This window comes from Natator depressus, chromosome 3, assembly GCF_965152275.1.
Source record: "Natator depressus isolate rNatDep1 chromosome 3, rNatDep2.hap1, whole genome shotgun sequence".
NCBI lineage: Eukaryota > Metazoa > Chordata > Testudines > Cheloniidae > Natator > Natator depressus.
In genome coordinates this window covers 135,758,015-135,784,080 of record NC_134236.1, presented here as the reverse complement: position 1 = coordinate 135,784,080, position 26,066 = coordinate 135,758,015, and the positions used below count along the sequence as shown (strand labels likewise).

The window sequence follows — 26,066 nt, the reverse complement described above, 5'->3', positions numbered from 1 at the left end:
GGATTGCATGGATACCATTTTATTTTTTAAAATGATTATATTTATCTTGGAAGCTGCATATTCCTTGACAAATTATTAAACTTAAGCATTTTGAGGATCTTATAAGTGTACACTATTATTAGCGATTTGATTAAATAGTATTAAAAACACATATAGCTTTAGCACATTCGACGTTTGCCGCATAATCTGTTGTGCATGTATTTTTCTTAATTGATGCAGAAGAATTTATAATGTAATTACATAATTTTGATGTAATTAATTCAGTTGAAATAAATACTTTGAATAGAAATGATCAGCGTACGTTGTGATCATGGAGAACTACATAAAAATTACCTTTTGAGACAGGGCATCAAAGATACCCCAGAACAACTTTCTGGATAAATGAAGTTCTTCTTCTGATGCAGCACCAAAGTTGCCCCACCCACTTGGCAGGCAATAATACTTCCAGCATCTTTCATAATGATTTGTCAGCAACTAGAACACAAATATTTTGAAAGCATCCAAAATATATAACATAATTGATTGTGTTTATCTATCTTGACATTCAAACACTATACGATCCACACAATAATTACACACTAGAACAGTCTCTCAATTCATTCAAGAAGTTCATGTTCTAATATACTATTTGCCTTTACAATCCAATAAGGAAAATTATTAATAATAATTACAATTTAAAAACAGTGACTAAGCATTTTACAGTTTTCCAATTCTTAATATTCTGTAATTCTTTTAGATTTCAGATTAATGTTACTGCTTAACCTTAGATAGCACTTGTTGATCTGTGGTCTAGTACTTAAGCACAGGAAAGAAGGTGAGGTCCTCACCCTATTGAAGTCAATGGCAAAGTTCCAACAGACTTCAATAAAGCCAAGATATCACCCAGAGTGTTTGCATCCTGCATTTTATTCTGGACTCTACAATGACTGCTGCAGGAGGAAAACACAAGACATCAGGAAAGTGATTTAACTAGGCAGCAAAATTATTAAGCAACACATCTTGGAACTATCGAGCAATAACTCATCCAGTGCAGGTCATCCTTCTGTAATCCGGTTTCAGAGTAACAGCCGTGTTAGTCTGTATTCGTAAAAAGAAAAAAGAAAAGGAGTACTTGTGGCACCTTAGAGACTAACCAGTTTATTTGAGCATGAGCTTTCGTGAGCTACAGCTCACTTCCGATGAAGTGAGCTGTAGCTCACGAAAGCTCATGCTCAAATAAACTGGTTAGTCTCTAAGGTGCCACAAGTACTCCTTTTCTTTTTTCTTCTGTAATCCGTACAATTTGGTAGAAGGTTTCTGTCAACCCCCAACCCCTCTCTTCTGCCTGGTTCCAGCATCCCCTTGTATGAAGGATAAGTGGATAGGGAAGAAGGGGTTGTCTCCTTACTGTACCGGACATTAGGAGCCCCATCCCCATTCTCCGCCTTCTTTAGGAGCTGCCTTCTCCTAATCTGCTTCAAATTCTAGTTTTTCAGGGAACCAGACTGTCTAGTGAACAAACATTTGCACTGGACACCTGCAAAATTGTGACAAAATTAATTTAAAAACCTAACCTCTTTCCACCAGCTCCCTTGCCTGCTGAGAGGAAACTGAAAAAACCCTACATTGCCCACACCAATTTGGCACTAAGGGAAAAATTCCATTCCAACCCCAAAATACATCTAATATGATGCTCACAGCAAGGCCCAAAAACCTGGTCCTCCTCTAATTCCAACTGGCAGAAATGGGCACAGAATGGTGCCCTGGAGAGGGAGAAGGGTTTATAAGCTCTCCCTTGGGTGCACAGTGGCTAATAAGTTTATGTTGCCTCCTTCTGACCCAAAACGTCACTCTCTTCCTGTCCTCAAGTCCACAAAGAGACTGGGTTCCCATGAGGAGGGGAAGAAACAAGGGGGAAATCTTTAAAGGGGCCAAGGGATTTATTTTCCTCCCTGTTCGTTCAGGCAAAGCCTTCCCACCTCTGAGGCTGAGGAACGGTGAGCATTTTGTGACCTTTGTCCAATCTGTTCACCTCTGAGGCACTGAGTTTACCCACCTGTGAAACAGGTATAAATAATACTTACATCTCATGTATCTCAAAGGTGCATTCTTAAACTTAATTGAGATAAAGTGCTCTGAGAATTTAGATGAAAGATGCTATAAAAGGGATAAATAATTTTAATCCTTCATGATTCACTTAAAAACTGAAAAGTAAAGGCGCTCAGAGAAATAAACTCCTTGAAACATGACAATTTTTGCTTTTAACTTTAACATTGATTGTAAAAGTTGAAAACAGGCTGCTGGAGATTATTTTATTTCTGCACATAATTTACTTTCTATACAATATTGTTTTCTCAGAAATCCTGGGGCAGTCTTAAATCTAAAGAAGTTATTTATGTTGAGAGCAGCATACCATTTATCATCCTGAAGGCATACTGATAGCATTGTTCTATGACAGAAGTTCTTAACCTTTTCAATACCATGACCCTATCTTACAGCAGCAAAGAGTTTCAGGACTCCCCTTTCCATCTGGCTATAAATGAAAGGAAGGGTCGTCAGAGTCCCTTGGACCTGTTTGCCCCACCCTGAGGATCATAACCCCCAGGCTGAGAATGTACGCTCTATGAAACTTTTGTGAAAGGCAACAAAAGTGAATTCTTGATATTTTGAAATTGCTTTCACCAGGAGGCCAGCAGCTATAAAGTAAAATTTTTGTCAGCACTGCAAAAGTTGCTGAGTCAGACTCTTAAAAGCAATAACAGAGCATCAGGGGGCTGCATTATAAAAGCATGATTCCATTGTGTCTGGAATACACCTTTTGGAAAGCTCTTGGTCCCTATTTTCATTCTATTTTAGTCTTCTGGGCTGGAATCTTGAGATTATTATAGCTTCAAAATAACGTCACTCATGATGTGTTAGGATATAGATATTCAGGCCTGTCTGTAAAGGCCTATACTCTAAGAATTTAGGTGTATTCTTATCACTTAGCGAATTATAGAGGTATAAAAGAAAGAATCAAAATCACTGTCTGCCCGTGTAAGGCCCTTCTCTTACTGTGACAGTCTGAGGCCCTGTGCTTAGGCTAAGATCTTTGGCTAAGCAGCAGAGGCAGCCATAAGCTGGGAAGCGAACGGTCACATCCTCACATTCCAAACTAGTCACGTTGAAATAAGGTGCTATTGGGCTGTTAGGAATACAATCCTGTCCTGATAATGCCTATCGCCTCCAGAGAAAGGGAAGTGCCTAGAAGATGTAAAAGGAAACTTAGTATGATAGCATCCTGTCTGGCAAGAACTCACTTATCAATAGCTGGGATGTGAAATCCTCATTTCTTTGTTGTTCTATCACTGTAGTCCCCATTTCCCTATTGTTTGTCTGTATAATCTCTGTCTGGTTCTGTGATTGTTTCTGTCTGCTGTATAATTAATTTTGCTGGGTGTAAACTAATTAAGGTGGTGGGATATAATTGGTTAAATAATCATGTTACAATATGTTAGGATTGGTTAGTTAAATTTCAGGAAAATGATTGATTAAGGTATAGCTAAGCAGAACTCAAGTTTTACTATATACTCTGTAGTCAATCAGGAAGTAAAGGGGGGGAAATGGGAACAGGGAATGGGAGTGGGAAAATTGGAATCATGTTTTGCTAAGGGGGGGACATGGGAACAGGGACACAGGTAAGGCTCTGCTGTGTCAGAGCTGGGAAGGGGGACACTAAGGAAGGAAACTGGAATCATGCTTGCTGGAAGTTGACCCTAATAAATATCGAATTGTTTGCACCTTTGGACTTCGGGTATTGTTGCTCTCTGTTCATGCGAGAAGGACCAGGGAAGTAAGCGGGTGAAGGAATAAGCCCCTAACACGATGTATTGTCACTAAAGTGGAGGACTCTTTAGAATATCTAAAGAACAGTTGTTGGCATGGAAGTTAAACAACAGATATATCGTTATCTCTTTACTGGAGAGTTCCAGGGAATAAAAGAAAAAAATATTAAGCTAGATTTTTTTGTTCATCTATTTCAACAATCCTACAGAGAGAGAAAAAGTTCCATAGATAGATGACTCAAGTAAACAAACAAAATATTCTGAATTACAGCCAGTATACAAGGCACCGGACCTTCATCTTCTCATAAGTCAGAACAAGTCACGAGACACAAAACTTAAAATGTTCATAGTACATTATAATAGAGATACTAAATTCAAAGTTATAACTCCCTAAAATCTTCAGAAAGTCCTGCAGAGAACAGAGGGAGGGAGGATTTTGACCCCAACCAAAAATGTAACTATATATCTGAAGTCCAGGTGTACTGCTCCCATGGATTTAAAAAGAGAACCCAATGTTGTAACTATTTTCAGAACTAAACAAAGATCAAGATATGTAATGGGAATCACCTAACTCTTCATCACACCTGTTGAATCATAGCTGTGACAGATCTGACAATTTCCTGCCATATCCTTATTGAATTAAGTTTAAGTACCTTTAGCGTCCATTGTATAAAATGAATGAATTAGTGGTATTGTGGGGCGAGACTGTATGTAACCTCTTGAGGAGGGAGATGTGACAGATGTGAGAACTGGGGGTTCAAAGGACCACATTAAACAATGTGCCAGACAAGAATGGACTTTTTGGAACAAAAAGCATTAAGTGGTTTTCCTGGGGAATATTTAGGGGGAGGTGAATGCAAATCCCTCAACTCCAGTTATGCAAAAACCCTGTCTTTTAGGGCTATGCCCTGTGTGCTGCTGATCTATTACTGAAGACCAATATCAAAGGCCTGAGCTGTAAAACGAAATGGCTGCTCTGCCCAACCCATGTGCAGGTTCTGAGACAGTCATGACCTTGTAACCACTGGGACAATCCAGCTATGGGTTTTGAAGGACTGACACCTACCAGAGCCCAAGTTTGGAGCTGGGGTGATCTCTGGTAAGCTTTTAGAATACATGTAGGTTTTTATATTGTTTTTAATACTTTTTCTCTTTAATGCTTTCACCTTAAGAATAAACCTGCTTGCTAATAACAAGCTGTGTGGTTCCTTGTAATTGAGGGCAATCACATTGTTCATAATCTCCGGAGAGAAAGCAAAATGCAGACACTGGCCTTCCATGCACTCTGGCTAGCTGAAGATACCACAGTGCAGGCAAGAAACTCTGCAGCCTGGAAAACCCCCAGTCAGGAGGGAGAGAGGCACAAGTCTCTACCCAAGACAGGTGACAGATGAAATTAAGTATGACCTGCTTCTTATAAAAGGAGGGAGAAAAGGCAAAATAAAAGGAGAATAGCTGAAATGCCTTGCCAAAAGCTGTGTTGGGAAATCATCAGAAGCGATTTTTCATAGTTCACTAAAAAGCAGTAGGATATACAGTGGTGAATGATTCAGCTCTTGGCACACTAAGGCTTTACTCTGAGGACTCTGTGTTGGGGATCTTGTCTAAGTAAGGATATAAGTGTATGCCTTCATGGAACAGAGCCACAACCAGTATCAACAGGAGACGATAAAACCTTTGGAGCCTGAAGACAACCCGAATGGTAGGAAAAAGATCTGGATTCCTCAGACGTCCCAGTGTAGCCCACTATCAGGCCTCATCCTCAAAGGAAACCTGCACAACACTTCCAGAAAATGAGCCCGGGAGCTCAAAATTCATAACTTTGCTAGACACTAAAATTCATGGTCTTAAACAAGACACTAGATTTATGGCTTATTACAAAATTCTAAAACCCACTAACCTCCCTTTTTGTCCTATGACTACAGGGGTGTTAACAGGCCACTTCACCTTGAATGGTCTCCCTTAGAGTGTGTACTAGATACTTATGGTAAACTATCAGCTCAATCTTGTATTTAGCGGTGACACTCTGAGTTCCTTTCCCAGACCTGAAGAAGAGCTCTGTGTAAGTTCAAAAGCTAGTCTCTCTCGCCAACTGAAGTTGGTTCAATAAAAGATATTACCTCACTCAGCTTTGTCTCTCTAATATCCTTGGACCAACACAGCTACAACACTGCATACAAAGAAAATGAATCAGTCTTCTGGTAGGAGAGAGACTAACACAAGAACCCAAGCTGGAGATCCTGGGGAGACACCCAGAAATTTACATGACCTTTGTTCTATTTATGCCTTGGAATCATCTCTCTCTTACCCTCTCCCCATCTTGTTTCTTTTTTACAAGGTGTCATAAATATAAAGGGAAGGGTAACCACCTTTCTGTATACAGTGCTATAAAATCCCTCCTGGCCAGAGACAAAATCCTTTCACCTGTAAAGGGTTAAGAAGCTAAGGTAACCCCGCTGGCACCTGACCCAAAATGGCCAATAAGGAGACAAGATTCTTTCAAATCTGGAGCGGGGGGTACAAAGGGTTTGGTCTGTCTGTGTGATGCTTTTGCCGGGAACAGATCGGAAATGCAGCCTTACAACTCCTGTAAAGTTCATAAGTAATCTAGCTCGAAAATGTGTTCGATTTTCTTTTGTTTAATGGCTTGTAAAATAAGCTGTGCTGGAGGGAACGTATATTCCTGTTTTTGAGTCTTTTTGTAATTTAAGGTTTTGCCTAGAGGGATTCTCTGTGTTTTGAATCTGATTACCCTGTAAAGTATTTAACATCCTGATTTTACAGAGGTGATTCTTTTACATTTTCTTTAATTAAAATTCTTCTTTTCAGAATCTGATTGATTTTTCATTGTTCTTAAAATCCAAGGGTTTGGGTCTGTGTTCACCTGTACCAATTGGTGAGGATTGTTATCAAGCCTTCCCCAGGAAAGGGGGTGTAGGGCTTGGGGGGGATATTTTGGGGGAAGATGTCGCCAAGTTGGCTCTTTCCTTGTTCTTTGTTTAACGCTTGGTGGTGGCAGCATACTGTTCAAGGGCAAGGCAAAGTTTGTACCTTGGGGAAGTTTTTAACCTAAGCTGGTAAGAATGAACTTAGGAGGTCTTTCATGCAGGTCCTCAAATCTGAACCCTAGAGTTCAGAGTGGAGAAGGAACCTTGACACAAGGGCTTGAAGAAAGGACAGAATTGGAAGGGGAGTCAGAGATGAGGCATGAACTTTATGCTTCCGTGTGGACTGATCAGAAGTGAGCGTTAGAGGCTGTCACAAAGAATACTTTTTCTCCTTGCTTCCTGCTAGAGAGATAACATGCTATTGTCTCCTCTACAGGATGGAGGCAGGCAACATACAAGAAATAGTACATTGTATAGAAGAAGATTAAAATATACCTTTACGGTAAACCACACATACCTTCAGAGGCATCTTTGTTTGCTCGTTTAATAGAGGAACATCAAACACTAATCTCCTCAGCAAGTGTTGCATCATGGAAGGCCTCAATTGGCTGCAGGTAAACAGACAGTTTCAACAGAGCATACAAGTAGCTTTTATGCAATAAATAGACAACCCATTAAAGTAACCACACACTCCAAGGATCTGTGCCAATTGTCCTACTCCTTCAGATATTCCCAAATCCATAAAGTGATGTAATTTTATTGGTGACACAGCAGATTAAAAATGTGTGGGAAGGAAATGAAGAGCAAACAATAACAGACACATACTAAACAAAACTTCCAGAATATGCTACTTCCAGTGTGAACCATATTAAAAAAATTGTGAAAACACAAGCTCTAAAATAGAGAAGAGAAGGACAGGTGCAAACCAGAAAATATTCTGATACTGTATTTGATTATCACCATGCATACTCTAACACATAAAAAAAGCACATAAGAATAATCTTTTGTCAATATTCTTGCACTGAAGAAGCCATATAAACTAAGTTTTGACACTGTGGATGTACTATTCTAGTACTATTTTAGTACTATACTAAAGAGTACTGGGCATCAGCTGGAAAGAGAACAAACAACAGGGATTTATCTATATGCCACTCTATAATAGGCAGAGAATATACATATAAAAAGTCTCTCAATAACAGCAAACCATGAACATATATGATATTGACATTATCAAGATTAAAATATTGTTATTAACTACATTGAACTAAGGTTTAGGAAAAATGACCTTTGAGAAAAGGTTAAAAAAACCAAGCATGTTTAGACTTGAGAAAAAGAAAACTGAGGGGGGACCAGATAACAGCCTTCAAATATGTTAAGGGCTATTAGACAGTAGGATAAGTCGTAATTGGATTTATATGCATCAAGAGAGATTTAGGTTACATATTAGAAAAATCTTTCCAACTATAAGGTTAGTTAAGTATCAGAATAGGTTACCAAGGAGTGTTGTGGAATCCCCATCACTGAAGGTTTTTAAAAACAGATCAGACAAACATCTGTCAGGGATTGTCTAAGTATAATTGGTCCCGCCTCAGCACAGGGGGATGGACTAGATGATCTCTCATGGTCCCTTCCAACCCTATATGTCTATGATTCTATAATATATGGCATAAAGAATTCAGTACACTGCTTTTATTTGCCCTGAATTTCTTTCAGTGGGACTTAGGTTCCTGAATGCTTGCACATTTTGAAAATGAGACCTGGGCACTTTTGAAAATTTTGCACTTGGGCTGCTAGATTGAGAAGGGAGAACATAGGCAAACATTTCAAGATGGAAAGAGGGTGATGCTAATGCAACTGATAGGTTGGAGAGTGTGCTGATCATGAACTACTATGTAATTAAAGATCAGCTAGGATTTAAAATGTAACTGATAACTGAATAGCTTCAGCAAGCAATATAACCTTCTATAATAAATCACCACACGGTACTATCAGTTTGCAATGTTAAAAATGTTCTTAAAAATAATACTCTATTATGTTCATACTTCCCTATTTATATAGACTTTTGTCCCCAATGCAGTGCATTCTTTTGGTTTTCTTACTGAGGTTAATTAAGAAGAATCTGTTAATAGAACAATAACTGAAAAATCTACATGTAATTACCAACTGTGCAACATGAATATAGTCAAGTACATATTTATTTAATACATCTTTCCCAGACTCCAGCAAAATGGAAAAATACAGTCTCTGAAAAGTGACAGTGTATTCAATAAAATCCATAACCATGCTACTGATAAAAGGTGATATGTAGTTAGCTAATCTGCCTTCATGCTCTCGTATATATCACATCTCAGTATAGCAACTCATCTTTCTATGGAGTCTGGGATATTCGCTTACCCACAAATAGAGAGTAAACATTCTTCAATGGAATCCCGCTGAGCTTTGGTAAGAGAGCAGCCCTTGGAGAGTCTGTATACAGTATGTAATAAGGAATCTATGAGGGAGGCATGGTGCTCTGTGCCAGCAAAAAGAGGAGCACATCTGGTCAACAAAGGCAAGACTGCAGTACAAAGGTATCGATTCAGAGCCAAGGCCATGTCTGTAGCACTCAGAGCAGCCTACGAAACAAATTAAACCCAAACAATGAGACTTGTTTGATAAATATTGTTACAAAGGAAAATAACTACATTTTTCAGCTTTTGCTTATATAGTAGATATAAAAGGAATTAATTTTCAAAGGCACAAAGGGAAAACTCTCCTCCCTACATGCCATGTATGATACAATTACACACTAATTTTTCAAATATACTATAATTATTTTGTGGAAAATGTCAAAGAAGTAGGTGAAATTTGGACTTAGTACACGGAGAGACGGACAATATACATCCTACAGCATGCACACTCCATTCTAACCTCCTATATTCAGTCACTTGTTACTTTCCAAACATGTCACTTGATATGTAGAGATTTTTCCAGATGAAAAAAATGAAAAAAAATATTTAAAAAAATTCGATTATATATACTATTTTTTCCCTGAAAAAAACATGCTATAGAGAGTTGGCAAAAATGGGGATCTACAAAATGTTAATGATTATGCAACTTATAAACTGTATGATACATAGATACACAGATATTATATATATATAGGTGGGCTCAAGCTGCAGAAATTATTTTGAACTGTCTAAAGTTCATGAACCATTTGACAAGGGGTTTTGGGTCAGCCATTAGAAAGACTGGAGCTGCTTACAAAATTCAGATGCATCTTTAGATTTTGAACACACCACATATTGAGGTACAATAGAAGGCTTTGTTTCAAGTCCATTCTCTCTCTTTTACACACACAAGGCAGTGTGTTTAAAGTATCACTTCTGGGTATTCACATCTCTGGCAATGTTGAGCTTTGGAACCTTCTGGAAAATAAAGGCAATTGAGGCACTGAACAATCAAAGTTGAGGTTATGCATTTTCCAATTGCCTTGATTCCTTCTGCAAAACTCAAGCATCCGATGAAGTCAAAATTCCTGGAAAGGTTCACTTCTTGGAATTGATGTTCTTGGTGTTCATAATAAACCTGGGCCCTACAGCTCCAAACCATCCTATACTGACTTGTCTGGCCTTTAAGTCAAAAGCAGCTTGCCTTGTTTCTTCACAAAAATGCACTTGTTTATACTTCATTCACGTTTGCAAGTTCTTTTCCCATTACTCTGAGGACTAAAAACTTTTTTTTTAATAAAAACTTAAACTCTACAAAATCTGATCATATCAAATATACATCCAGTGGACTATGTTTCTGATACCTGTGCTCTAGGGTGCGCTCTTCCTGTTGCCAGCACAATTGTATATGATCTGTTTTCTGTAACTATAGAATGACGATCTGTTTAAAAAACAAGTTTAAAGTTCCTGAAATGAGACTACTAACATATAGTACCTTCTCGTTCAAAGTATCTGCTTCGGATGTAGAGAGTTATAACTTACTGATTAATGACAAATATTTTCCCTTTTAGCCTTGCAGAACCAACACAGCCAAGAATAATATGGATTTTATTCCTTATCCTTCAAAAAAGGGCAAAAATTCTGTGCCACTGGTATTAATGCTCACTTCTCTTCAGACTTTTTTGCCACCTTCCATCTGGAATCTTGAAGCCCAAGTCTCAGTCCTCAGACTCCCTTTTTTCCTTCTGGTCATATAGGAAAAATTACAAGGGACAGATGTCTGAAAATAGGAGACGGGTAATTCCAAGGCAGAAATGGGACAAGGTCAAGAGAGTTCGAGAGGTAAGAGGCAGACCCGATCACAGAATTCTGGAAAAGAAATCCTTTATCCCTGTTCCCTACGGAGAGGCCCTTAGTTATATCCACAGGCACCTGATCTGATTTTAGATCCAGGACTCAGGCTCTGAAAGTTTCTTTGCTGGGAAAGACACTGGGCCTCTGCGGGCTGGGGCCCTGGGCTTGAGATGTGAAGGCTCTATAAAACAAGCATAATTTCTGGAGAATATGAATCTTTGCTGCTTTTTAAAATGTTCTCAAAGGTCAGCAGCACCATGGGATGCATCTAGCAAGTGGGAATGGACAGAGGCCACCTTGAAAGAGAAGAATGTCATTTTGTGAAGTGCTTGACAAGCTGAGGGAACTGACAAATCAAAGAATTTAAATCTTTACCGTGTCTAAGGAAGCAGCGGCACGGAGATCTGGCAGAAAGCCAACTTCAAGGAGATGTAGAAGGAAATCCTGGTCCTCAATTCCATAGACTCTGTCAAGGAACAAAACCATGGCTGCCTTGTGATCTGGGCAAAACCCCGCTGACATGTCAGGTTCCACCACAGTACCATCTAAAAGGAAGCAATAAGGCTTCAATAAAAAGGATCATTCTGCATAGATAAGGGTATTGAGTATCTGTTAATATCTGAACATTTTCCACATGTTTATGTTACACAAAGGCAACCAGTTCATAGCTTGACTGAATAAAATGCGTACGGCAACCTAAATCCAGGTAAACCTTATAGTATAAGTATGTGGTCTCATTCATACTCTGGGTGTCAAAGCAGTCACACTACCTGACTCTCTTATGTAGCATAAGAAAAATACCCTGTAATATATAGTGTTCACTAAAAAGGTCCAATGAAAAGTGAGCGGCAAAATAATTCTGACTTGTATATCCCTGGAATGCAGCACTGGTGAGAATACCTGAAAGGCAGGTTCATTAACAAAGGGAATGAGAACAAGAGATTACAAGAAAAAAAATCTCAAAAAGGACCATTTACTAGAAGATCTTAAAAGGTGATGGAAATTCAGAGCTATTTTTTGAGCTTTAGGAATTTTATACATGAAAACTATCCTTTGATGACACAATCAAGATGCTGGTAGTAAAGGATCTGTATAGTTATGTTTGAAAACATAACAGAAATGCTAATCCTTTTGTTATTTTCTTTCCAAATAATCCTTTTTATTCCTGTATTTTATAGAGTGCTGTTTAGTTATAACTTCTGTCTACAATATGTTCTTATTTGTAAGGAAATTAGCATTGCTGTGTTTGTAACACTGTATTAGAATCAGGATATTCTTGTGCTGTAAGTGCTGCACTGAACCAAGCTGCATCCATGCCTGCAAATGCAGTGATAATTCTACTAAATGCCAGCAACATGGGGCTGACCCTGCTCCTGCCATGAGCCCTATGTGGGCTGACTTGGAGTCCCATTGAATTTATTGGGTCTCTGGTGTGACTGGAACAACAGAGACTTGGTGGGGTAACTCACATGACTGGAGCACTGGATGGGTATAAACTGTTCAGGAAGGACAGGCCGGGGAGAAAAGGTGAAGGAGTTGCACTGTATGTAAGAGAGCAGTATGATTGCTCAGAGCTCAAGTATGAAACTGGAGAAAAGCCTCTTGAGAGCCTTTGGGTTAAGTTTAGAGATGAGAGAAACAAGGGTGATGTCGTGGTGGGCATCTGCTATAGACCACCAGACCAGGAGGATGAGGTAGACGAGGCTTTCTTCAGACAACTAACAGCAGTTTCCAGATAACAGGCCCTGGTTCTCATGGGGGACTTCAATCAACCTGATATCTGCTGGGAGAGCAATACATTTTTGGAGAGTGCTGGAGGAAACAACTAGGGGCCATGCTCCTCTTGACCTGCTGCTTACAAACAGGGAAGAATTGGTAGGGGAAGTAGAAGTGTGTGGCTACCTGTGCAGCAGTGACCATGAGATGGTTGAGTTCAGGATCCTAACAAAAGGAAGAAAGGAGAGCAGCAGAATATGGACCCTGGATTTTAGACAAGCAGGCTTTGACTCCCTCAGGGAACTGATGGACAGGATCCCCTGGGAGGCTAATATGAGGGGGAAAGGAGTCCAGGAGAGCTGGCTATATTTTAAAGAAGCCTTATTGAGGGCGCAGGAACAAACCATTCCAATGTGCAGAAAGAACAGCAAATATGGTAGGCGACCAGCTTGGCTTCACAGAGAAATCTTTGGTGAGCTTAAACACAAAAAGGAAGCTTACAAGAAGTGAACACTTGGGCAGATGACTAGGGAGGAGTATAAAAATATTGGTTGAGCATGCAGAGGTGTAATCAGGAAGGCCAAAGGACAACTGGAGTTGCAGCTAGCAAGGATGTGACGGGTAACAAGAAGGGTTTCTACAGGTATGTTAGCAACAAGGTGGTGGTCAGGTAAAGTGTGGGACCTTTGCTGAATGGGGGAGGCAACCTAGTGACAGATGATGTGGAAAAAGCTGAAATACTCAATGGTTTTTTTTTGCCACGGTCTTCACAGACAAGGTCAGCTCCCAGACTGCTGCACTGGGCAGCACAGTATGGGGAGGAGGTAAGCAGCCCTCACTGGTGAAAGAATAGGTTAAGGACTATTTAGTAAAGCTGGACATGCAAAAGTCCATGGGGCCGGATCTAGTGCACCTGAGGGTGCTGAGGGAGTTGGCTGATGTGATTGCAGAGCCATTGGACATTATCTTTGAAAACTCGTGGCAATCAGGGGAGGTCCTGGACAATTGGAAAATGGCAAATATAGTGCCCATCTTTAAAAAAGGGAAGAAGGAGAATCCGGGGAACTATAGACCAGTCACCCTCACTGCAGTCCCTGGAAAAGTCATGGAGCAGGTCCTCAAGGAATCCATTTTGAAGCACTTGGAGGAGAGGAAGGTGATCAGGAACAGTCAACATGGAGTCACCAAGGGCAAGTCATGCCTGACCATCCAGATTGCCTTCTGTGATGAGATAACTGACTCTGTGGATATGGGGAAAGCAATGGATGTGATATACCTTGGCTTTAACAAAGCTTTTGATACAGTCTCCCACAGTATTCTTGCCAGCAAGTTAAAGAAGTATGGGTTAGATGAATGGACTATAAGGTGGACAGAAAGCTGGCTAGATTGTCGGGCTCAAGAGGTAGTGATCTTGGAGCCGGTTTTGTTCAACATCTTCATTAATGATCTGGATGATGGAATGGATTTCACTCTCTGCAAGTTCGTGGCTGACACTAAGCTGGGGGGAGAGCTAGATACACTGGAAGGTAGGGATAGGGTCCAGAGTGACCTAGACAAATTGGAGGATTGGGCCAAAAGAAATCTGATGAGGTTCAACAAGGACAAGTGCAGAGTCCTGCACTTAGGACAGAAGAATCCCATGCACTGCTACAGGCTGGGGACTGACTGGCTAAGCGGCAGTTCTGCAGAAAAGGACCTGGGGATTATAGTGGACAAGAAGTGGATATGAGTCAACGGTGTGCCCTTGTTACCAGAAGGCTAACAGCATATTGGGCTGCATTAGTAGGAGCATTGCCTGCAGATCGAGGGAAGTGATTATTCCCCTCTATTTGGCACTGGTGAGGCCACATCTGGAGTATTGGTTCCAGTTTTGGGCCCCCCACCATAGAAAGGATGTGGACAGATTGCAGAGAGTCCGGCAGAGGGCAACAAAAATGATTACAAGGCTGGAGCACATGATTTATGAGGAGAGGCTGAGGAAACTGGGCTTATTTAGTCAGAAGAAGAGAAGAGTGAGGGGGGATTTGATAGCAGCCTTCAAATACCTGAAGGGGGGGTGTTCCAAAGAGGATGGAGCTCGGCTGTTCTCAGTTGTGACAGATGACAGAACAAGGAACAATGTTGCAGTGGGGGAGGTCTAGATTGGATATTAGGAAGCACTATTTCACTAGGAGGGTGGTGAAGTACTGGAATGGGTTACCTAGGGAGCCGGTGAAATCTCCATCCTTAGAGGTTTTTAAGGCCTGGCTTGACAAAGCCCTGGCTGGGATGATTTAGTTGGGGTTGGTCTTGCTTTGAGCAGGGGGTTGGACTAGATGACCTCCTGAGGTCTCTTCCAACCCTAATCTTCTATGATTCTATGTTGGGCTCATATGTGGGTGTGGGGCTATGCCCATGAGAAGTTCGTTGCAGGATCAGGATCACAGTGTACATCTAAACTAGAGCTGGAAGGTGTAAATTCCAGTTTGAGGAGATAGACTGGCACTAGCTCAGATCAAGCTGGCACACTAAAAATAGAAGTGTAGCCACTGTACATGAGCCATGGGAGGGACTAGTCGCCTCAAGTACAATCTGATCTGAGTACATACTTGGGGCAGCTAGTCCCTCTCACCTCTGTGGCTACACTTCTATTTTTAGTGTGGTACCTCAATCAGAGCTAATATGGGTATGTTAGAATTTTAACTTACCTTCCAGCTCCAGTGTAGGCATACTATAAGTTAGTTCTGCTGGAGATAAAGAACAAACAACAAGATTGTGGTGCCAGAACTAGGGATTAGATTACCAGTCTCTCAGGAAAAGAGACGGCGAGTTGGATTTTTAAAAATTTTTTTTAGAAAAATAGAGAAAATATGTTTGTGGGTATAAAGACATGGATTGTCCCTATGTTCCCATTGTGGAGCTGCTGATGTGCCACACCTTAATTTCCCCTGATTGGGACAGCAATAAATGCACTTCAACAGCCCAGGGCAAGGACAATCCAACACACACTAACAAAATAGCATGTCCTTTCTAACAAGCATTCTGGACAGGAGCCGTCACAATAAATGGTTTGTAAGGTTCTCACCTCAGCACCCTAGTTCAGAACTCCCAAATGCTGAAGTTGACAAAACAAAATCTGACTTTGGTGTGGTTAGTCTGTCAGAGAAACCACCACCCACTGCAACCCGCAGGGCTACTTGTCCCCCTACCCTCCCGGGCTCAGTTAAGCTTTCTGCTGAATGCTGTTTAACGCAGCCTCGCCCTAGGGCAGGGCAGTTCCTCCTTGATTACACCCCAGGCTGTCAGGGCCCTACGCTCTAGCTTCTCCTTTAAAGGGGCAGCACACTCCATCACAGTGGGATTATTTTAAAAAAGGTCTTAAGGGGTTCTTCGTATCTATTTGTTAGTATTTTCCAGAAAAAAAGAAAAAACTCTATCTGAAACCTAGCAAAAAACAACAGCATCTTAAAGGCTTAAAACAAAAAAAAAATCCTTAAAAAGCAAACAGAATGTGCTAAAAGTAAATAGTATGTGCTAAAGTGGGGATCAAGCTCCAGTTTCTGGTGTCAGCATCATAGCAGTACTGTCACCCTTCCCCTCCAGCAACACTAACATGGAGGAGCATGAACAGCCTTTTGATACTTGTGCCCAGTGCACGTACTTCAGGAGAGAAGGTGCTCCCAGTGCTATTATAGATTCAGAAATGGTAATGTTGTGGCATTGTGATAAAAGTAGGGCTCTATAGTAAAAAATGAGGGGCTTGTTCCATTCTCTGAGTGTCAATATATTCTGAAAATACAGAAATGTTGTGTTTTATTTGCCAAGAATGAAAACAATAAATAATGTTCATGATATATTAAATGGAACGGTTTAAATTAAAAAGATCAGATAGACTTTTTAATAAAAGCCAGATATGAACAATGGATCCTGTCTTAAGTGTTACCACAAGAAGCCAGCTAATTTTGCTTGCTGAATAAATTGCACTGGAAACCTTGAAGATACATTAAACTAGCTCCTTAAGACAGAGGGCGCTTAGAAGGTGATCCTTCATGAAACTTATCTTGTTCTATTCCCAGTAATTAGCCTTCTCTACTTTCTGTCCTGTGCACCTTTAAAAATTCCCACTTTGTCTACCATTGTTAGGAGATCTGATGGCCATTCTAGACCCAATGACGATCCCACTGAAATCAGTGGAGGTTTTGCCACGGATTTAAAAATGGACATAGAATCACTATCTAGAAAATCAAAGAAAGTGGTATGACTTTTGTAGTTCACATCATGAATAATTAAATTCCCCAGTATGGGAAATATGGATATAAATATTCACATATTAATAGCAAAATTCAAAAGAATGAGTTGGCGCGGGAGAAAGAAATGCACTGCAATCATCTTACCTTTAGCTATTGTTGGCATGTGGAAAGGAATGCTAATTACACCCACCAAATCTTCCAGGGGAATCAAAGACCGCAGAATTGACCTGATCCTAATGGCTTCCCCTTTGCCAGCATGGATTAGCTAATGGAAGAGTAACAAAAAATTAAAATTTTTTTCCCTGTAACTATATTTGCCTGCATACTCTAGAAACCTTCAGAAGTACACATTTACAAGAATGAGTGCTGAGCCAAATGATAAAAAAACATACACATTTCACACAATATATATTTCATTTTTTTTTACCCAGATGCAAATTTGTGGGACTTAGAGCTATAAAGGTTTTATTATTAATGTAGAATGACATTTTCATGGTGAAATGCTGAGACCCCTGGGGAAGAGGGCAGGGTGTCAACGTGTAGTAGGCTTGATGAAAGAAAATCCATGAGATGCTGATGAGTTCAGCTATTCTATCATCATCAGCTTCACTGTCTTAGTTAGCTTACGGCTCTTTCAGGGTGACCATGGGTTTATGAAAACTAGTCAAAATAATGACAGGTTTCAGAGTAGCAGCCGTGTTAGTCTGTATCCGCAAAAGGAAAAGGAGTACTTGTGGCACCTTAGAGACTAACAAATTTATTTGAGCATAAGCTTTCGTGAGCTACAGCTACAGCTCACGAAAGCTTATGCTCAAATAAATTTGTTAGTCTCTAAGGTGCCACAAGTACTCCTTTTTTAGTCAAAATAATGTTTATTCTTCAAACAAAACAACACAAAAACACATACAAAGAATTTATAATATAGATACTTCCAGTTTTTGAGGATGCCTAACCCTGTATAAACCTGACATTTGGGGGAACCTTTGCAAGACAGTGTTATTTAGAGAAATTAGGCCATAGTTTGAACTTCACTGAGCACAAGTGGTTCCTACCTCATACTTCCCACTCCCACTTGTTAGTTTGCCTCATCCACTTGTTGCATCTAGTCATAACCCAGGCCCCAGTAATGAAAAAATTACATACATATTTAAATATGGGAGTAACCCTAATAAATTTATAAAGTGAAACACCGGAATGCGTTACCTAGGGAGGTGGTAGAATCTCCTTCCTTAGAAGTTTTTAAGGTCAAGCTTGACAAAGCCCTGGCTGGGATGATTTAATTGGGGATCGGTCCTGCTTTGAGCAGGGGGTTGGACTAGATGACCTCCTGAGGTCCCTTCCAACCCTGATATTCTATGATTCTATGAAATTTGGCGAGACCACTGACATGCATCAAGTTAAGCATATGCATAAGCCTTTGCAGGACTGGGGCCTAGACTGTAAACTCTCTGGGGTAGGGTCTGTCTGTTTATCATATATCTGTATAGCTCCTAGCACAAAGAACCCTGATCATTGATTAGTATCCCTAGGTGATGCTAATACAATACAAAGATCATGGTGGAATACCACTGTCTATCTTTGGGAGTGGAATTGATTGTTCATGTTTTAATGGATGGCAACATCATTTTTACTTTCTTTTATATATGAGTGATGTGAGTTCAAGTGTATGTAATGCGAGTAAAAAAATACTGCTTGTTGTTTAAGAAATAGTTTACAGCCGTGAAAAAAGAGGGCAGTTTGGTCTGGATAGTCTCACTACCACATGGGAGAACTTAGTTTAAGAGTATCTCTTTGACGCTTCAGGCAACTTTATGGGATATTTTCAGTCTCCTCGTAGGAAAGGAGGCAACCTGACATTTTGCTTTGTTCCTGTTAGCGACTGCAGAAATGCACAATGGCTTTCAGTGAGAGACAAAACAGGGAAGATTCAGGGGTTCTCCAACATTTTTCTTTGACTAAACCTTCTTGTGTATTCGGGCAAAATGGTGATCTTAGAGCCATGTGGTATATCTTGACTGATGATTCTCTGCTTTCCCTACAAGCCCGTACATACTGGTACACCTACTGGAAGTTCTGCACATGTAATAAGGGAAAATTACTGGAGCTCAGATGTGCCACACAGATTCTGAAGGCAGAATTTTGCCTCTGCACAGGTTACATGGAAATCCTTAAGAAACTGGCAACTGGACATTGGTTTTAACTAATATCAAAATGATCCCACATACAGTTTATTTAAATCACATCTGCACATTTAAATATTATACTGGCATAACATTGTTTCAATACTAAGAGATAACATGTATTGCAGTGAAAAGGCCAATGAACTAAAACACCAGACTATCAGTAAGAAAATAGCAATACTTGCAGAGACAAAAAACTTACATGCATTTCAGGGGCACAACGTCCTAAGAGGTCAATCAAAGCAGCGTAAAAGGTCATGATGGCATTTCCCATGTGGATAGTGTCATCTTCTTCTTCCATCTCACTTTTATTTATTTGTGACAGGAAACAAAATACAAAAAAGACAAGAGTTTTTCATCAGCTATGAAATCAACACAAAGTTGGAGCCAAAGTCAGCTCACACTTACACTGGTTAAAATCCAGGGAGACTCCATCACCCTCAGAGAAGTTATTCTGGATTTATACTGAAGCAATTGAGAGCAGAATTTGGTCCTCAGTGATCATACTGACATCTCCATTCTTACTTTTTAACCTTTCGTTTTCTACTGTGCAAGCTACGTAATCCAATTTCAAGCACTCCTCTTTCAATAGGGGCAGCATTGCAGCAAGAGTAAAGTAACTAAGAAAGAGAATCTGTGTTTGTGGAGTAAAGAGGCATTTTCTTTAACCTGAAAATATCTAAGGCAGCCATGTTGAGGCTTGGGCTGGATCCCCGGCTCTAGGACCCTGAGAAGTGGGAGGGTCCCAGAGCTTGGGCTGCAGTCTGAGCCCAAATGGCTACACTGCATTTAAGCAGCCCCTTAGCCTGAGCCCCACGAACCCTAATCAGCTATCATGGGCCAGCTGCGGGTGTCTAACTCCAGGGCAGACATACCCTAAGACTCCATCCAGCCCTATGGTGTTTGTGGAGAACAATAGGGGAAGCACAAGCTACATGCAGTCTCTCCCTAACTTCACAACAGGAGACTGGTTCCTACCTACACCTGACTGATAGGAGCAAGAAGGAATCCTAAAGATGCTGCGCATCTTGAAAATAGTCATCTAGACTGACATCTGTGAGTTCAGGGACAGTTGCAGGGGCCTCACTTGGCTGAAGATGCACACCCAATGGAATTTTGGGAAGAGGAGAGAATATTTCCTGCCCCACATAGTCAGATTATGTGATAATATTTTAAAAATATGGTAAAAAGAAATACTGAATTCCATAAATAGAATTATAAAACAAAAGCTGTAGGTAAACTGAACAGCCCCATTGCACCTACAGAGTTTTACTGGATCCATTACTTGGGGAAGGTCCATCTCTAGTAGAATCTTCTGATATTTTTATTGCTTCCTCCATGGCAGCAAGTAACCCGTTACCTCCTTCCCCTCTCAATGCTGGACCAAAGCACTCAGGACGACGAATAAGTAGCCTGACCACAACATTAGCATTCTCTTCAACACTCTCTCCTAGCATCATACAGAAAAAATATTGGTAAATGGATCCATTCAGTATACATCCGAGATATGATCTGATATAAGGTGGGTGATGAATACACATTACATATGCATCAGTACAAGGCAGATTGTACTTAAATATGAAAGACAAAATTCAACTTTATTCAGCTGTTCTTAAAAAAAATCAGATGTATGAAGTTGTGTAATGCCAATAGAAAGAAGCAAAGAAGATTAGTGTTTACATATTTAAATTCTTTCACTCTTCTGTTGTTCAATTCTGCCTTCAGAAATTTCATATGATTAACACTTACTTGATATTGTGAAATCAAAGAGACGGAAAGTGTTAGACCTTGTGTGAATTTCATCAGCATATAGCTAAAAGATTTATAAATGAAACTCAACAAATCTAGTAGCATGGTTATAAGCTATTAGATCAATAGGATGAAGCTGAATTTTATATTACACACACACAAACACACAACTTCTGATGATTATTGCAATGAAAGTTAAGTATACAGTAACAGAATATTTATTTCACTTAATTTTAAATTAAGTTATGGTCCAAAAAGTGACTAACACATATGCCATTCACCTGTGGTAAAATTCATACCAGTGCCAGAGGGCTAGTGCAAGAATCAATGCACCAGTTAAACACTTAAACCAGATCTTATATAGGCTTCCTGAGCCACATAAGTTTACTTTGTTCGCTATGTCATGACCTTTGACTGTATCTGTAATTTAAGTGCCTGTCCGTATGGCGATTTAGTGCCCAGCAAGCTGGGGCACGAACCTAGAGTGCTCCAATCTGCTGTGTACTAAGTGGCTGTGCGGACCCTGCTGCTATGCACTACAGAAAATTTAGTGAGCTATAGCAGTCCACATAGCAACTTAGTGCATGGCAAGCTAGAGCACTGTAGAGTCACACCTCAGCTTTCTGTGCAATAGATCACCATATAGACAAGCCCTCAATGACAAATTTTACATATACAATTATTTAAACATTACAGAACAGTACCATTGCAAAAAACTGCAAAGCGAAGAAAATCCAGATACCGCTCTCCTTCAACTGGATTCCATCCAATGTCTGGATATCCCTTAAAAACCAGCAAAGGGCAGCTTTGCAAACCACATCCAGCCAAATAGCGAACTACCTAAAAATAAGGTAAGATGAAAAAAGACAAACATTTATTGTTGAAAAGGAGAAAGTTACTGTTTTTAAAAGGTAGTTTACTCAAACTCCCTCCAATCTGGCTTCCACCCTCTAAGCTCCACTGAAATGGCTCTAACTAAAGTCTCGAATGACCTCCACTTGGCCAAATCTAAGGACTAGTACTTCATCATCATCATCATCCTCAACCTTTGGGCTCTGCCAAACATGATCTACATCATGAAATCTTGTCCTCTCTCTTCTCTTCCTTCTTCTCTCATCATTCCTTCAGCACTTTGTTCAGCACTTCTCATTTCTGCTCCAACTTTCAGCGAGTGTCCCAAATGACTCTATTCTTAGTTCCCTCCTGTTCTCGCTCCACATTCTATCCTTATTCAAAAAATAGGTTTACAACTAGTCTCTTTATCCTGACACCTTTCAGATATGCTCTTCCATTCTAACCAATCTCCTTCTGTCCAAACTAAACTCTTGGCCTGTTGTTTTTTTGGACATCTTCTTACCGATATCCAGGCATCAACTTAAATTCAATGTACCCCAAAATGGGCTCTCAATTCCCTCCTGTCCCCCAACCTGGCCTCTTCCCACTTCCTCATTTCTCACTCACCATCGACAACAATTCCATCGTCCCTGAGACACAGTCCTGTCATCTTGGTGTCATCTTTGATTTGGCCATTCCTCTAGACACACAAATCCAGGCTACACCTAAGTCATCCTGCTTCTTCCTGAACATCTCTAAGATCCAGCCTTTCTGTAAGTGCAGATAAAACTCCAATCCAAACCTTCTTCATCTCAGGTCTTGACTACTGCAATCACCTCCTTGCTAACCTTGGAAAATGCCATCTTGCCCTTCTTAAATCCATTGCTGCTGCTGCAAAGATCATCCTCCTGACTTAGAGTTCCAGTTTTCTCACCCTCCTACTTCTCTCCACTAGTCCCCCTCCTTCTCCACATCAAGCACAAATTACCTGTCTACACTTGTATGGCCCTTCAGAACTTACCGCCATTCTACATTTTATGATACTGAGATGTCCTCTCTGCTTTATCACCATCCTTTAATGACCACTAGTTGAATCTTCCTTTAAACACATTTGCACTTTCTCTCAGGCTGCTCTCACACATGAGAGGAATGCCCCATAAAAATCTGCAAAGCCCTTAACATTTTCTTCTTCGTGGGAAGATCTATCCTAGAAAATTTTGCCAGTTTGACTACACCAGAACACCTGAACCAACAAAACCCTCCCAGCGCAGACACTGTTATATCAGTATAAAATTGCTTATACTCTTACAGCTTATGCCAATTTGGTGAACCAACATAAGCACTTTTATGCCAATATAACTATGCCTACACGAAAACAACGAGGAGTCCAGTGGCACGTTAAAGACTAACAGATTTATTTGGGCATACGCTTTCATGGGTAAAAAACCCACTTCTTCAGATGCATGGAGACTACACTGGAGCTTTTACTGATATAGCTATGTCAGCAAAAAAATCACTCCCTTATCCAACATAATAACTATGCTGGTAAAACTTTTAAGTGTAGATTAAGTCCCAGTACCTCCTTAAAACTCACTTCTGTTGTGATGCCTACAAAACACTTGACAGCGGCTAGGCAGCTGTAGTGCTGTAATGGTTGCTTATTAGGTTAATCACAATTGCTACTTTGTGCACCCCCACATGTGTTATCTTTTGTCTCATACTTTAAAATGAAGCTCTTTGGGACAGGGACTGTATTTTTGTACTTGGCCTAAGACAATCTGGTCTGCACCAAGACTGGGGTCTCTAGGTACTACTGCACTACTGCTACATCATAAAATTTTTCCACTGAGTAAATTTAAAGTTTTCAAATTGAAAATGTTCAAAAGCCTAGCATAGATAATACAAACAGAAGCATCACATGTCCAGGAAATATATGACTTCAGGTAACCCATTACTTGTAGTTATAGATACTTGTTGATTCATATTTTATGTACCTACACACACCCTGGGAAAATGCTAGAAAAATACTGTCATTAACCTTCTCCAGGTCAGGCTCCCTTAAAGCTAGTGCAAGTTCATTGTTATCCATCACAGATGCTGCTGCAACGTCTAGAGGGGTTGATCCTCGCATAGAAGGGGAAGCTGTTAATAAAACAGTTGCCAAAGTTAGTAATTTAAATAAAAAATAATAAAGATGCAATAGCTTATAAAAATACAAACATGTATCCAGAGGACAAATATATTTACCATTAAAGTTATAATAAACCATGGGGCAAACATCTGAGGTTTGGGTATTAATAACCAACTAGCAGCTGAAAGTCCATGCAGTTGTATGTGTATAATTTGTAATATCATGTGTGAAGAAAAAAAAAAGAGATGGCTGACAACTCAAAAATGTGATGCTAACAGACCACGAACCCCAGTGATAACTGAACCTGGTGATATTCTAAACAAAAAGGGCTCTCAGCTGTGCCTGCAGGGAGGGGCTATGCATGCCTGTTCTATGTATTTGCCTGTTTGTGTATGCTGGTTGTGTTGTTTTGTGGGTGGTTGCGTTTTGGTGGGAGGGTTATATGTATGGGGAATGAAGCAAGTGTGTTGCCATGAGGTGCTTTCAACAATGCTTGTAGCTGTTTTTATCACTTCATACTGACAAACAGACATTCTAGACGCACTCCAGGGACAATCCCAGAATTTTATTACACAGATACCACTTAACTATTTTTTTTTACCAATACCATTATTAACACTATAATATAAGCGTTCATGGTGCTGAAATTTCCAAGTGTGAGCCCCATATCAAGTCCCCTTGTAACCTTGTGTTTTCATTCAATGAGAACTTTATGCAAAATTATCTTTTTAGTCTACAAATACAAATGCTTCATTTCAGGTAGAAGATGATTATTGTTTTAGAGGGGAGGGTGAGTGGGAAGTTTAAAGAAAATCCATTTAGACATGGTTTGAGTTATGGATAATTGGGAAATATTTTTCAGATTTAAAATAAAAAGTTTTTTTTCCCTTTTCTTAAAAAAATGGAAATTAAATGAAACCTCCCCAATGTTAACATAATATTAGCAAAAGGTCTCACAGTAACATTGACTAAGTCCAGTACAAACACAATTTAACTATTTTCACTCTAAACATACTTTTGGGCTATGCTTCTGACATGTAAAAATATGTTAAACATGAAAAATTTGGTAACTACATTTTTGAGCATGAAAATAATCAGATACAACTATGTAGTCCAGAAGAAAAGCACTAAAATAAAACAAAAGTGGCATTTCACATTTCTGTGCCATTTCTGAGCCTCAGCATAAGCATCATGAACAAGTTAATGTTAGCATGAAAACCTTAAATTAGGATTCAATTGTGAACTGCCTACCACACCCATGTAAGTGAACAAGCACCAGCTACTCTCCCACCCTCCTTGTACAGGTGGGCAGGCTCTTGGCTCTGCCTCTTCCCTGTACAACCCAGAGCATCTTGGCCTGCGTGGGTAGGGAGAAAAGCTGTCCCAGGAAAATCCCTGTAGAAAGGGGGAAGCAGGCATTGAACAGTGACTCTTACAGTTAAACTGTTCTGTTAAAGATCTTCAGCTCCTGGAGCAGCACAAATAGACTCTGCCCTTTACATGGGGAGGGCGGAAGGGGGTAATTACAAGGTGCAATCCAACCCAAAGGCATGAAATGATATTTTTGCTGAAATTCGTGTCCATAATTTTGAATTCATGTAGGGTGGGCGGTTGTTTGTTTATGGGGTTTTCTGCGTTAAATAATACAATTGCATAAGGTCTTTTTCACATTTAATAATATAGAAACTTCAAGTTTAAAAAAATAAAATCATGCTGCCAAGCAGAATGTTGTGTTTTAAACATGGAGTTTGAAGTTTTTTGTACTGTTTTTCTGTTTGTTCATAACTTATAAATCAATGAAAACGTTTAAAACTGTATTTTACACACAATTTAGGATACATTTTATGTTACTACTCACCAAGTCCAACACTGCTGTTTTCCAATAAGTAACTAAGATGATCAAACATAGCCTTTTGATTCTGCCTGCTGATGCGGCAGAAATAACATAGAAAACGACAGCAATTTGCCACCATCTTAGGAAACGTGATTTCCTAGACAAACAAGACTAAGTTAGAGTTGCAAAAATGTCTAAAAATCACCAAAAAATCATTGTATGCTGGGTCCTTTTACATATTTGTCTTCACATACTTTTTTTTTGTGTGTGTGTAAACACAATTAGGTACCAATCCCGCAAAATGATCTTCCAAGGGCAGATCCCACTGAAATCAACGGGACTCTGGGCAAGTTCATGGTTCATTAAGTTTAGTTGCACAGATTGTGGCCTTAACAAGAAAGAGAACTGGATTCACACCT

General features: G+C 39.9%; 1 protein-coding gene across 1 annotated transcript in view; it reads right to left on the bottom strand.

The window, feature by feature from the left end:
- Nucleotides 1-26,066, bottom strand: part of RYR2 (ryanodine receptor 2) — a 698,126-nt gene that overhangs the window by 211,078 nt on the left and 460,982 nt on the right. The window contains exons 42-51 of the mRNA XM_074948896.1: nucleotides 25,672-25,804; nucleotides 23,721-23,824; nucleotides 21,553-21,688; nucleotides 20,363-20,549; nucleotides 19,302-19,404; nucleotides 17,064-17,184; nucleotides 11,350-11,519; nucleotides 9,086-9,306; nucleotides 7,209-7,299; nucleotides 334-474 (exon numbers count right to left, since the gene is read on the bottom strand). Coding sequence (XP_074804997.1) covers nucleotides 334-474; nucleotides 7,209-7,299; nucleotides 9,086-9,306; nucleotides 11,350-11,519; nucleotides 17,064-17,184; nucleotides 19,302-19,404; nucleotides 20,363-20,549; nucleotides 21,553-21,688; nucleotides 23,721-23,824; nucleotides 25,672-25,804 — 1,407 coding nt within the window. The remainder of the gene's footprint in view (nucleotides 1-333; nucleotides 475-7,208; nucleotides 7,300-9,085; nucleotides 9,307-11,349; nucleotides 11,520-17,063; nucleotides 17,185-19,301; nucleotides 19,405-20,362; nucleotides 20,550-21,552; nucleotides 21,689-23,720; nucleotides 23,825-25,671; nucleotides 25,805-26,066) is intronic.